Source organism: Parasteatoda tepidariorum, chromosome 11 (assembly GCF_982258835.1).
Source record: "Parasteatoda tepidariorum strain Cologne lab strain chromosome 11, Ptep-v5.0, whole genome shotgun sequence".
Classification (NCBI taxonomy): domain Eukaryota; kingdom Metazoa; phylum Arthropoda; class Arachnida; order Araneae; family Theridiidae; genus Parasteatoda; species Parasteatoda tepidariorum.
The window spans coordinates 54,814,014-54,829,108 of NC_141765.1; the positions used below are offsets into that span (position 1 = coordinate 54,814,014).

General features: G+C 28.3%; 1 protein-coding gene across 1 annotated transcript in view; it reads left to right on the forward strand.

Moving 5' to 3' along the window:
- The window catches only part of LOC139426973 (uncharacterized), a 241,413-nt gene that overhangs the window by 203,233 nt on the left and 23,085 nt on the right, over nucleotides 1-15,095 (forward strand). Inside the window, exons 12-15 of the mRNA XM_087154818.1 lie at nucleotides 667-783; nucleotides 5,719-5,841; nucleotides 14,408-14,746; nucleotides 14,844-15,002. Coding sequence (XP_087010944.1) covers nucleotides 667-783; nucleotides 5,719-5,841; nucleotides 14,408-14,746; nucleotides 14,844-15,002 — 738 coding nt within the window. The remainder of the gene's footprint in view (nucleotides 1-666; nucleotides 784-5,718; nucleotides 5,842-14,407; nucleotides 14,747-14,843; nucleotides 15,003-15,095) is intronic.

A 15,095-nucleotide genomic window follows, 5' to 3' on the forward strand; every position in this document is an offset into this window, starting at 1 on the left:
TTCTGTGATAAATTAACATTTTTTCGACTTATTAGGAATTATAGCAACAACAAAAAAATTCTCGAGCATATGAGATTAAATTTTTTTTCCTTTCCACTCATGCGATATTCAATTCAAGGAATTTAAATAAAACATGATATTCATTCCATCTTGTATGCTTTTTGAAATTTACAAATGTAAATAATTTCGTCCAAAATGAGTGGTTTCAAAACGTGAAATGGGAGAATTTCTTTCCTCCATTTCTGAATACGCACATGCTAACTAAAAAATTTCTGATACTCACATTCTAAATTATATTCACAAAATACAAAAAAAACGAAATAAAAAAGAGCAACATACACGATTATTTTTGTATTTGAATAAATATTTTCTTGGATGCAAAATCTGAGAAATAAATTTTTTTGCACCATTGGTATGTTAAATTTCACAGAAACGAAGAAATTTGGTTTTTCTAAACAGAAGAAAAGTATTTTAAAACCATATAGATTTTTTACGAAAATTGTCTGCGAAAAAACGACAACTAATATATTTTAGTTCGCGGGCCGCAAATAAAGGCTTCATGGACCGAATGCGGCCAGCTGGCTGCTAGTTGGTAACCACTGATATATATAATGAACTATAATGAAATGGTGTCCCGCTTTTTAAAATCAAAACTATTTCTTACAGGCTCGAGCTTTCTTATTATCTGGAGGTTTTTCTTTAGCCTTTGGGTGTATGTTCATCAAAACATATCGAGTATATCACATTTTTATAAGAGCAAATACTGGAATCGTCAAGAGTAAAGTAAGTGACTGCTGACAAAATAATTAAATTTCCTAATCAGAGTAAATTATTCAATTAAATATTTAAACCCAACACAAATATACAAGGTATTCTGCGCAAACTGCCCTTAATATACAAGGTGATCTGGCGAACCAATCTCAATACGTAGTTTTAGAATCCTTATTAACAAGTGAACGCAGAATGTATAGTGTGCAAACTAAAACCAATCTAATGATCAAATTTTCACATATATAAGCACTCAAATTAAATAGTTAGGTGACTTCAAATATACTAATTAGTTCCTGCGGATGATATTTTAAGGTTAAAAATCAGGTAGAAAAACGTACTTACTCTAGATAAACATGTCTTTTTTTCGACAGATTCAGATTTCTGACTCTCAAAATGTAAAGCCGCAGTCTGGCAAATATGTCCCAATAATTTGGTTAGGAGAGCGATCCGAAGCTTGGCGAATTCATGTTAAGTTTACTTTTTGGATATTTCGCTATATCTCGCTATATATATTTGAAAATTGTTTTCACACAACTACAAAATTCGTTTATCCAACTGTAATCCCATGCACACAAAAAAATAATAATTTTTAATAATTTGTTTTTTTATTTTTATTTTATTGAATAATAGTCTGAAAACTTACGAATGGTATAGGAATGTAAAAATACAAAATTTGAACGCAATCAGGTATTTAAAATTCGATTACTCAGAAACTATTCTACCGATTTCATTCAAATTGAACTAAATCGGTTTTTTTTTCGCACTGTACATATTTTGGTTGACACAAATCAATAATTAATTATTTATTTTCCTAAGTTAAGTATTCATTTGTGACCCCTAATCTCCATTGTTTATTATCTACTCATTTTTTAAGAATTCTAAAAATACAAAATAAGGGCAATCATTACGGAACATCCTGTATAAATTCATGATTAATACTCCAACTGCTTTAAAAAATTTTCATTCTTCAACTTTTTCCTTTGAAATTTCACCTTTATAGATTTTTGTTGATTAATCAAATGTTCAGCTTTCAGCTCTTAATGTTCATTTATTATTATCGTTTGAAATGTCTTATGATAATTATTTACTTCTTTTTAGTTACATCTCATCAATCATTATTGCTAGCTTGATTCATTATATTTTAGCTAATTCCCATCCAATACTTTTAAAAATATTGAAACTCAAAAATTTCAGATAATTTATAATATTTTTCCGTATTAATATTAGACAGCACTCTTTTTTACAATCAGTACAAATTTTTTCTCTAAATCAATATTATTTCAAAAATAGCTATCGAATTGTGTGCGCAGACGAAGAAATGCTTTAGGCTGCTTACCATTTTTCCATTGCTTATAAGCTCGCATGTTTCCATATCTTTGGTTTAAAATGAGTTTGAAATTTGAAATTTGAGTTTAAAAATATTCTAATTCTTTCTGAGTTTATGCATTGAAACATATCTTTGATTAAATGCCAATAACGTAATAAGGTAGTTAAGTGCATATCTTTTACCTTGTGTCATTTAATTTTAGAGCGAATCTAAATTTAGAGCTGAAAGAAGCTGACAATCTTTTTAACGATCATTTTTTCCTTATCCAATTATTTTGTTTATTTCCCAAATCTCCTTTTTAATACCAACTCAAATATTCTTTTTAGTATAAATGTACCACAAGCTCCAGTAACGAAGCTTATTTTGTTTTGCTCTGCATTTTCCCATATAAAGAAAACTCGTAGGTACAATAGAATTGAAATAACAATAAAAAATAAGGGTTAAGAAAGCATAAGATTTCAAAGCACTATTTAGAATAAATATACTCCCATTAAAAAAATAAATATATTTAAATAATTTATCTATGGTGCAGATTTTTATGCTCTAAATTGCAATCAGGGTTCAAAATAAGCACTCATTAGCCGTTATTTGCATGTAAAAATTTAAATTTGACTCTTAAAAAATTACACCCTGTCGTCGTTTTTGACGCTTAGCATTTAAAATGCATTTTCACCTGCAATTCAACTTCTGGCTGAGTAATATGACAGACAGGAAGTTGCGAGACTGACGTCACGCGCTTTTTGTTATGGATATAATGTCACTTGCTTAGCTGTTTTTCGAAGCACTGTCACCGAGGAAAATAAAAAAGCCATAGTTCAAATGCCTTACACTTGAAGCAATGCGATGATTTTAAACTTATATATAATCTTGCCGGGTAAAAATTATATAGGCTTTAGAGCGGGCAAATAACTTAGATATTTAAAAGTTATTAAACTTTTTCTAAATATTGCTATTTTGGCAACATTTTCTCACGTAAAGGAAAATTATCAAAATCATAGCCTTATTCTCAGTTTTTGCCAATTTTTATGAGCCCAGGTAATGCAGCATTGAAGAAAGTTTTTAAATATTAAAAAATTAGACCACAAACGCTTTTCATTTTTGCAAAATTGTGACTTTTCTCCATGTTAACGTTTTGCGCCCTTTTCAAAATAAGCGTTGACAGCGCTTGTTTTAGATAGGCTTAACATGACCTAACAGTTATGAGTAACAGTTGCAAACTCACAGCAGCTATAAATATAGCATATTATTCGCAAAAAAGCATAATTTCGTATTATAACGGAGCCTTCGAAAAACAACCTTTTTAGTCACCACGTTTGTTGATGTCCTTACTTTTCTTCTTCCGAGGCTTTTGACCCGGAAATCAGAATTTCTCATTACTTTCGTCTTGAGTAGAGTCACAATGCGATTCTTATTTACGCGTTTTAAAACTCATACGTCGTGATTCATCTTCTCGCAATTTAAAAATCACACATCGTGATTCGTATTCACGTGATATAAAAATGACAAATCGCGATTCGTATTCACGCGATTTAAAAATTCACACATCGCGATTTGTATTCAAGCTATCTAATAATTACGCATCGCGATTCATATTCACGCTATGTAAAAAATCACACATCGCAATTCATATTCAAGCAATTTAAAAATCTTAATTTGTGTTCACGTGATTTAGAAATCACACAACGTGATTCATATTAACGTGATTTAAAAATCACGCATCGTGATTCCTATGCACGCTATTTCAAAATGATGAAATGAAGGCAAAGTTAGCTGAACTGATTAAGACTGAAATTAATTTAATTGAAGAAGAAAATGGGACCCATTGTTTGCTAGGAAAGGATAACGAGAGACAGAAAACTAGCCATTTCAAAAAAATGGAAGAGCATAAAAGTTACTCAAATAACGGTTTGTGCTGCGAACGAAGGTGTAATTACTATCTCTAAAAAACTTGCAACTATTCGCCATAATGTTGCTAAAATAAAAAAATAAATATCATTTATCTAAGTTTCCATGTTCTAATTTGACTTTTGAAGTAATAAATGTACTTAGAAAAACATAGTTTATCATATTTTAGTTATGCATTTCTTCTATCCTTATTTATCAGACTATTCCTTTTATGATGTTAGAAGTTTATTTTGGTTGTTCTATTTTTCAATTTGGAGAATGATTTAGGTACTGTGAATGAATTTTTTAAAAATATATAAGCTTAGGTATTAATATTTAGAAAAAGTTTTTTTACTAGTATGATGAAAGAATAAATATTGTTTTTAAAAATATTATTTTAAAATTATACCTTCCTGAACCATTTTGGCACTAAGGAAAAAATATTTAGGTGCCATTTGCGCTTGACTGTCCCATTTTAATTTTTAACCCTGGTTTCTTTCTTTATTAAATATAATAATAAATGCTTTTAAGCATGTGTGATAAGCCGGCTAGGCACAATATATTCAATTATAATAATAGGCAAAATTGGAAAACTGCGAATGAAACAATATTTTTGTTTTGAACTTCATTTAATTCCACAACTTAATGACTGAATAAAAGCTTTTAACAAAATATTAAAACTCTTTGAATTAAATACAATCCATTATACAATAGCGTTACAGTATGAATTTAGAAAGAAAATTTTACAAGTAACTATACTTACAGGTAAAATGAGCTCCCTCTACGAGATAAGCCTTTGAAACACATTTTTAAAAAATTAAAAAGGAAGAAAAAATTACTTTTTCAAAAATAATGTAGTATATTAGTTATATTAAATATTAGAAATTTTAAAAATACTCTGAGACCCTTTTTCATTTGTGTAATTTATTATCACAAAACTAATGTTGAAAAATGAAAACATGTAAATAGAAAAAAAGTATTTGCATTTACCTACAGAAATACTTATCAAGATGCTTAATACTTAAGATACTTATTACTTGATACTTAATACTTTCATCAAGATAATTTGAGAAATGAGTTTAATTACTGTTTATATATCAAATCCTCCAGTGATATAAACCTTTGAAACAAATTTTAGAGCACGCAAAAATTATAAAAATAATTCTTTTTCAAAAGAATAAAAGTATTAAATATATTAAATGCAAAGAAACATTAAAAATGCTTTAAGACAATATTTTATGTCTTTGCTTCACTACCACAAAATGATTATTAGAAAAAGAAAAGCATGTTAAAAAGAAATTTTATTTACCTACGCAAAAAATAGAAGCAGTTCTGAAATTTCCTGTCTTACCTCAAATTAAACTGAAACAATGTTCGATATATACATTAACTTAAAAGAAATCTAACAAAGGCAACCAACAGTTGGAATAATATACAACCAAAATCAGTCAACGTAAGATCTGAAGCAAATAAATAATGTATTCTAGATTCTATTTTTAAAGTCTAATATTGAATCGTCATCAGTCAAAGAACTTTTGAAGGATAGAAAACTTCTTCGAATATTTCATTCTCTGAAAAAATGCATAATTACGTAAAAAGTCTCATTTTTATTTTAATAAAATAGCTTGCTATCTTTATCTTAAATCTAGTACTTATAAGATTTTGCATGTCTCTTTATTTTTCTAATTTATACAAATGCAAAGTTAGTAAAGAGCATGATTTTACATTATTTTTAGCTTTTGCACGACCGCCAATTACTTGGAATGGTCAGTCTTTTATTGCTCGTGGATTGCGTCTTAGTGACTTTGTGGGTAATTATTGATCCTATGGAAAGAGAATTAATTAATTTATCGATGCAGGTGAGTACAATTTTCAAATATATGTGGCATGTATTTGTGATCGAATTTTTGTTTCTCTTCTCTTAAAATTAGATAGCAGGAGTGCCTTGAAATTAAAGAATAAAGCACTTTTCCTCAGTTAATCAAAAAACCTTTACTTTTTCTTAGCGGGTGCCCGAAAAAATGGCCAACTGTTTAGATTGGTTGTTAACGTTACACTAAAGCAGTGTTTCCCAAAGTGTGGTACGAGTACCCCCAGGGGTACGGGAACAGTTTAGCGGGGGTACGCGTTCCTATGCAAAATATGCAACAAACGAAAATTTCAAAAAATTTTATTTAAAAACGGAGATAGCCATGAAAATTTGCGATTACGCATTTTTTTGTTGGCTATTTTTTGCTGAGTTAACAGTTAATAATTAGTGGTGTCAACAGCCAGTTGTGATATTTAACTTTTGTGCAATTTTTTTTATAGTAAAAAATGCATTCATTTTTTTATTAGTGGTACTTTGCGTTACGAAAAATCTAGAAAGGGTACACAAAAGTCATAAGTTTGGGAAACACTGCACTAAAGCTTCACTGAGAAAAAAAAAAGTATGGTCAAAACTACCAGAATATGGCAAAATTTAACGGTTTTCCGGCTTTATGGGAACACCTAAAAGCACGGTAATTTTTACCGAAGCGCTATGGTAAGGACTTTTAGTAAAATCGCTTTGGTGAGGACTTTTAGTACAATCAAAAATATAATATGATGGAATTAAGAAGCTGTTTGGTAGTAAAATTTGAAAATTTAATCATGATACCTTGCATGGCATAAAAATCATTTATTATGTTAAATATATACTTTTCAATTTCGTATTCTTATTAAATGTGGGGAAATAAGAACTGTAATTTCTAAAACCAGAAATTCTTATATACCGACTTTTTTTTGGATACCCAGTTTTATATAATTGGAAAACAAAGTATACGAAATCACATTCCAGATTTTTTTTTAAAAATCGCTTATTGTATGACCATTTTTGATCTAGTCCATCACACTACTAATGAACTAACATCATTCTCATCCAGAATTATTAATGCCTTATTTCAACAAAAAAAATTATTAAAATTTTAATTTTTCAAGTTTTATGGGTAACATTTTCTTTAACTGAAAAATGGTACCACTTAAACACAGCTTAAAACAAAATAATAAAGTCTGATTTCAATATTTTTTCGTTCCTAGATCAGTATCAAATTAATATGTATTTTTTTTTCAGATGAAATAAAAGAACACAAATCATGCAAAATAATTATTTCTTGTCTAAACCACAAAAGCTTCTTTCAGATTTATTAACATAAAAAATATGTCATTTTATCTTGTTTACAGTCCTACCAATCGTAAGCTCTAACTGCTATAATCATTGACACATGCTTTCAGCTTGCAACTTGTTTATAATATTTATAAGATAGTGTTAATTATACACATATTCAAAATAATATTTTCACAGTTTATAGATGGTGTTTTCAATATAACTGTAAACAAAATCGAATCTGGAGAGCCCTTTACCTTCACGACTTCCGGTTAGAAAGTTAACAACTGCTTATTACAGCTTATTGTGTTAGGCGATATTTTCAAACAAATAATTTTGCTTTCTATAAAAGAAATAGATAATATATTTTCTGAGCTTTAATTTCATAAGATATTAATGCCATTAACTAGTTTTGGCTAGTTTGAAGTGCAAATTTGTTTTAGTTAAATATAGATAAATAGGAAAAACAAGGGGGGGGGCATGGCTGTTATATTTAGAAGTAACTCGCTTTTTTGGCTGTCCTGATTTGGCTTTTTTTTTACTTGTTTATTACTATTTGTTCTTGTTGCAAGCAGGGCACCGTGCCTGTGCTAGTGTTAATAATTAGTATCAAAACTAAGTTTACTTTACAAATTATCAATTTGAACAAAGAACACACTCTATGTAGTAAACACGATGAACCTAATGACCTTAAAATACCCCGGATACCGGATATATACATATATATATATATATATATATATATATATATATATATATATATATATATATATATATATATATATATATATATATATATATATATATATATATATATATATAATAAATAGATACAAGAAAACACGAAGAAAGTTAAGAAAAACAATAACATTGCCAAAATTATTTTCTTAATAATTTATTTGTTAATTTGTATAATTTTTCCATGTGCAAATCCGTGGTTAAAATTATTTACTGAAAATTCCTTTACTAAATAATTTCCTTTGTTAATCTATACAATTTTTCCATGTGCAAATACATTTCGGGCAAATTCGTGGGTAAAATTGTTTGCTAAAGATTTCTTTATTAATTTCTAAAATTTTTCCATGTGCAAATCCATTTCGGGCAAATCCGTGGCTAAAATTATCTACTAAAATTTTTTTCTTTGTTAATTTTTCCATGTGCAAATCCATTTCGGGCAAATCCGTGTTAAAATTATCTATTAAAATGTTTTCGTTGATAATTTATATAATTTTTCCATGTGCTAATCCATTTCGTGCAAATCCGTGGCTAAAATTATTCACGAAACAGGCAATTTATGTTTCTCCTTTCTATTTTTTCTTAAATAAGCATCTCTTTTCTAAAACTATTTATGGTCAATTTTTAAAATTATCCAGTATAATATTACCTTGCGCACATCCATTTCGGGCCCATCCTTGGTAACTAATAAATCAATACACCGAATAACAAATCACTTCAGCAGTGCAGTAAGAACGACACTTTAAAACCCTCTTGTTACACTCAATTTGCGCTTTTGTCTTCATATTTTGTAATCTGGCAATCTTTCTGCGAAAACATTTTTAAATCATTCTTGAAAAATTTCGGTCCATGTAAGTTGATCTGATTTCGCTACTCGCTTTATAGTCCATGTTTTACTGTTTTTTCCTCTTCTTTTATTTTATTTTCTGCTTTTACATGTTATTTTTACTTATTTCTACTTTTTGTGTTCTATTTTATTTGTTGTAATTTTTATAAAAAAATTTTTGAGTGCTCCTCACACTATTGTATATTTTGCTTTGGCTTTATTGATGCAATATCAGAAAGCACTCTTTTTTACGGATATAATCGTTTGGGCTGATGAAGGGACTATATCTTTCTTTCTTTTTTTCCCCCGTTTTTTCCGGATTTAAAAAAGAAATTTCATCCTTTTTTTTTTAAACTGTTGTTTGTTATTTTTTCACTTATTACTTCCCCCTTTTTTCATATGTCTTTAATTTTTCTTTGCTTTATTATTCATTTTGATATATATATATATATATATATATATATATATATATATATATATATATATATATATATATATATATATATATATATATATATATATATATATATATATATCACTTCATATATATATCACTTCATATATGTTACTTCAAAAATTTGAGCAAAAACAATAAGCCATAATTTTAAAATAATATCTTATGAAAATAATATAGTAAAAATATATTAAATAAACATTTCTCGACATTTATAAACGATTAAAAATAATCCTGCAAAAAACTATTAAAGAAAAAAGAGAACAGATTTGTTACTAAGAAGTTATTAAAGTTAACGTCAAAGCAAACATTAAGAGTTATATTTTCGTCACGTATTTCACATAAAATTCTAAGTCCTCATTTCCTATTGTTTGACAATTTTGAGATCATAAGAAAAACTATGTCTGCTAACTATTAAACTTCTTATTCCAGAGTGGTAATAATTATGATATTTAAGAAATTTATTTTATAAGTCAACTTTATACAATCAGCATCCTTTTCAGAATCGTGAAGATTGAGGTTGATCAGTTTTTAGTAAAATTAGTTCGTACGTCATAAAAGATTTAGTCAAAAATATTAAACGCAATATTTTAAAGAATTTTTATTATAAATTCAAGGAAAGAAAGTAAAACAAATGGCGAAAATGATTGAATTTTAACTACATCATTTCGTTGGGTAATTTTGAGGAACTGTAATTTTGAAAATAAAAATATATTTGATTTTCTGTGAGCAACTAAATTTTTAAATAGCCTCCCTCGTCGATTATGTAGTCTGTCTTTACAGTGTATCTACTGGAAGATACTCTGCTTCCTTCGGAAGCATTATTACTTTTTTACCCATATGCTGCATGTGATTTTCCTATGAAGTGAGCTTGTTGTTGTTAGTTCTGCAGCATTTGGCAGGATAATTCAGACTACTGTAACTTCATATGTTGCAATATGTTGTTTAACCGTACCTACTGGTTTGCAAAACATCACTTTGGACAAATGCAGCATTTTTTTTTATCAAAATGTGAAGTTCTATCTTCATTATGAAAATTACATAATTAGTTTGAACACACTTTTATAAACAATCTTTTTGTATGCTATTTTTATCCACACAAGCCCTATGAAATGGGAGTAGTGTGAATAAGTTATTAAATGCCTATTTACTATATTTTTGCTCTTAAAAAAGTATATAAAATCTAATTAAATTGAATTTTAACCTAAAAGTTACACTTTTGCATAAATATTCGTAATAATGTTTATTTTCATTAATGTTAAGCTGCATTAATATTTAGTGATTAAGAACTGAATAATATTGTAAACATTTGTTTCAAATACAAACTCAAACTACTACATAGGAAATCTCTGTATTAATAGAAAAATAATAATTACGTAGAAATCCACATTTGCTTTATAGATTAGTTCGGCAAATCAATATTAAATATCCACTGAAAGACAAGTTCTACTAACCTATGGGAGCAAACCAATAAAAGATGTTTGTTGGAACAATTTTTCTAACTGCTTTTAGGAGAATAATAAAATTAATTTCGTAGGAAAACTACATTTTAAATTAAAAATAATTTAAAATGTATTAAAATGTTAGTTTCCTAAATTTATGGTGTTGCAAAAGAAATCTAATTTAATAAATAAAAGCCTAATGTAAAAAAAAGCAAATAATTAGTTACTTAGCAAAATCCATCTAATTTAGTAAATAAATTCACTAACAGTTTAATGACAGTATCACAGAAAACTAATGACCACAGTAGACACACAGCCATTTGCAGACAATTGCTCGACGCACAGTGGGCCAGAAGACCATGATTTCTGGCCAAAAGTCAAAATTAAATTTTCAACTAAAATATGCGTAGACAGTTTCAATATCGCCCAAATTAAGTATTCATAATCATTTCAAACATTATAATTTACTTTTTGGACCGACGAGAGTAAAATGTAGTGAAAAATATGTTTAAAAAAAATTCTTTCAATGTAACTTTTAAATTCATATTTCAGAAATATATATAGGAATTTCACCTTACTGTTACATTTTTATCACAGTATTTAAACTGAAATTATAGTACAATTTTTCAATTTGTTGGATTTGTTAATACTCTTGACAAACTTATAGTTTATATCTTATCATTTGACATTTTACAATATTTGACTCACTTTCGAAACTTATCTCCAAAAAGTTCCACGAGGTAATTAGCTAAACTTTTTTTTGTTGTCTTCTTTGATGCTTCTTCTTTCGAAAAAACCTGCCCCATTTTACCCATATTGCAAAGGTGGACTAAATATACCGGAAAACAAATATTATGTGTTTTTTCCTGTTTTCGCGTTATTTTGTTATTAATTAGCGTTATTTTGTGATATTACTTCGGAAATATAATTTGCTTTCCATTTTTAATATAAAATTAAGAAAATTATTATATTTTCATTGCTATATTCAATTATTTAAGTGTACTATATTTTATTTTTAATTTCTGCTCGCCCTATTTCAGCCGCCATTTTGTTTTGTTTTTCCTTGCATTTTTAGTGTATTTCAAAATTTCAACTATGAATTCAATTTACCTACACATAAAAAACCCCAAATTTTGAAACAACTTTTATCGAAATATTAATTTTGGCCACGAAACCTTGGACGCTGGCTCACTGTGCGACGGACTGATTAGAGTGACTAAGCCTAATATAAGATAATTAAATATATGCAAATTAAAAGTGATTATTAAAATAATTATTAACCATATTCAGTAATAACAAAATACCTATTATCATAAATAATATAAATTAGCAAGAAAGAAAACAAGTTCGAAATTTACTTTCCCAAAATAAAATAATGTCGAGAATCGATTAAAGTTTTAAGAACAATTTTAACTTATAAATCACTAAACTATTCGAGCTATCGACGTTAACTCCATTTCCAAACTATCTCTCCTTCCCCCTACACAGCACTCATATGCCGAAAATATCTTTGCCACTCATATGCCGAAAATATCTTTGCCACTCATATGCCGAAAATATCTTTGCCACTCATATGCCGAAAATATCTTTGCAAGAAGTGCACCAAGGAATATCCACCTGAATTTTTGTTCTAATAATCGGACTTTCACGTAATAAGTGCCAATCTCAATAATTCAAAGGGTTGACCTCAAGTATGCTAATTAATTAATGCTAAATTTTATTTCGTATAAATATACCTTTTTTAACATACTTGGATTTTTGATCACCAAAATATGGGTGGTAGCCACAATTTACAAAATATGGTCCCAATAGCTTATCCAAGAAAGGGCTCGAAAATTTGGATCCCTCCCTGTTAACGTGGTTTTTCGAAGCTCTGTCGCCGAGGATTGAAAATGCCACAATTTAAGTGCCTTTTACTTGTAAAAAAGATTAAATTTTATACTGTATATGCCATCTTGCTGTAAAGAATTATCTGAGTTTTAGAAGAGTCAAATAACTAAAATATTGAAAATGAAGATAAATTATTGATTGTCTTTTTTTACTATTTCTTGCGACTTCAACATAGATTATCTAAAATTGTGTTGATGATTTATAAGTCACTACAAGAAGTATAAAGATACCAAACATAAAGAGCTGTCGAATACGTAGCCAAAGTTAAAAAAAAGTCTTAAAGTTAGTCTTAAAAGTCCAAAGTTAGTCTTAAAATATCTCAGTATCTTAAATGTCGTCCTAACATCTTCATTGTGAAATTAAATTCTTAATTCCCTGGCCATGGTGTGATTCACAGAACTATTCATCTAATCATTGAAATTTTATTTTTTACTCTTTGTTTATGATACACAGAGATTTTTTTCGATAATATTCTAAACTACTTTGTTTAATTTATATTAGTACTTAAAGTTCTTCAAATTAGCATTCGTTTTTAAATAATTTGTAAGTTTTTTTTTCTTAAAATCTCAGAACTATATCCAATTAGCAAAACTGACTGATTGTACTAAATAAGTGCACACTTTCCTCTAAAACTGAGCAAACAAATTATTTTTTTATTTATTTACTTTATTGTCTCTTATTTCTTTGACTTGAGAAAATTAATTACATATTAGTTCCACTGAAAAAACCGCAACTGTTTTCTTTGTTTTTTAAATGAGCAAATTCTGATAGCATTTTTATTTTGACGTTTAAACTTATATATTACACCGTTAACTTTAAGAAAGCTGTTCTTTTAAAAGAAGATGTTGAAAAATTTACTTTACATTATTTTTCAACTTATTATAGCATAGCCCAAGTTATTATAGCATAATCTGTTATTAGGAAAATGCCTTATATTGTTAAACAGCAAATACTAAAACTTGACATTGGTAAAAAAAATTCCGATGCCATGCCAATTTTAGAGTCATCATCTGATTTATACTCAATTTTCGAGCTTATTTTGATAAAATCAATATGCAGCGAGAAGGTTAACATACTTTTTACAGAAACTGAGAATACCAATTTTTCCTATATTTCGTCATAGGAGGATAGGAATGATATTGCTCCAAGGAATCTACTGAATAAATTCGTTATTTCCAGAAATGAAATTTATTTGAACGAGCATATTTCTCGAAAGCTAAAACGAGAAAAAAATTTATTGCTGTTATTTATCTCAGTTTATTCCATTAATTGCATGATAGCGGTATCAAGGCTAAGGATATGCGATGGAAGCCACGTTTACTATTATACTATAAATGCATATATGATTTATATAGCTCAAATAATTTATTTTAAGCAAATTATTTAATAATTTTAATCAAATAAGGGTGTAAAAGTAAACTCGGTCGATGTACGCCTAAAGTATACCATAAAATATATGTAGAATAAACTTTGGAATCGATTGAAAAAAATGAACTCGAAGGTACGGAAATGCTAACTTGTTTGAAATAGCTGTCCTTCTAACTATTTAATTTTGATACCTGGTGCTAGGGGACATTCCATTTTCTCATTCGACTTTTAAAATTTCAATTGTAAACAGAATTTCTTTCCTTTTTGTCCTTAAAAAATTTCATGAACGCTAGCAGTAAAAAAAATTGTACTGCATTGATTATTTGTGGAAAGTAGTGACTAATTACGTTTTTTCAATCGAAGAACATATGCCTTTTCTTACAAATTAATAGTTAGCATAAATTAATTAGCATATAAGAAGCCAATAAGATTGAGACTTAGGACATGAAAATCTGATCATTAGGAACGAAAGTTATTCAAGGTGATATCTTTTTTTTTTTTTTTAGCTCACTGGACAAGACAAATAAATGTATCTTTTTAGAACAATATTTTTAGCTTCATTTGCAAATCCTTTTTATTTCCCCAGGTGAACAAAGATGAAAGAAATGTTGTTTATTTATACCTAAGAGAACACTGCAGCTCCTCTCATATGGGGAAGTGGCTGGGAAGCCTATACATCTACAAAGGTCTTCTTCTTGTTGTTGGGTGCTATATGGCGTGGGAAACAAGACACGTCAAAGTTCAGGCTTTGAATGATTCTCAATATATAGGAATGAGTGTTTATAATGTGGTTATAACGAGTATAATCGTCGTTGCTTTAGCAAACGTGATTCCAGCAGAAAGGTATACCTTGACATATGCATTGGTCTCCACTCTTATATTTGTCTCAACCACAACGACTCTCTGCATATTATTTGTGCCAAAAGTAAGTATAGATTTTATATACTAGGTGCTTTTCAACGACCGCTAGTATTTATTTTATTAATTTTACATGATTTTTGAATACATTTTGACTTTTACAGATACACACTATTTTCATTAATCCTGATGAAGCTAGTGTGGTTGCAGCATCTGGGGTCAAAGTAGAGTGTAAAACTCGTCGTTTTGCTGTGGACGAGCCCAGAGAGTCAGTTTATCGAGCTGAGATCTTAAACAGAGCACTAAAACGAGAATTATTAGAGGTAATTGTTTAGATAACTTGAAGAGATCATGTCCCTACTGTTTTAAAATAAGTTATACTGATAATAGCTGATTATTGATAAGAATAATAAAAG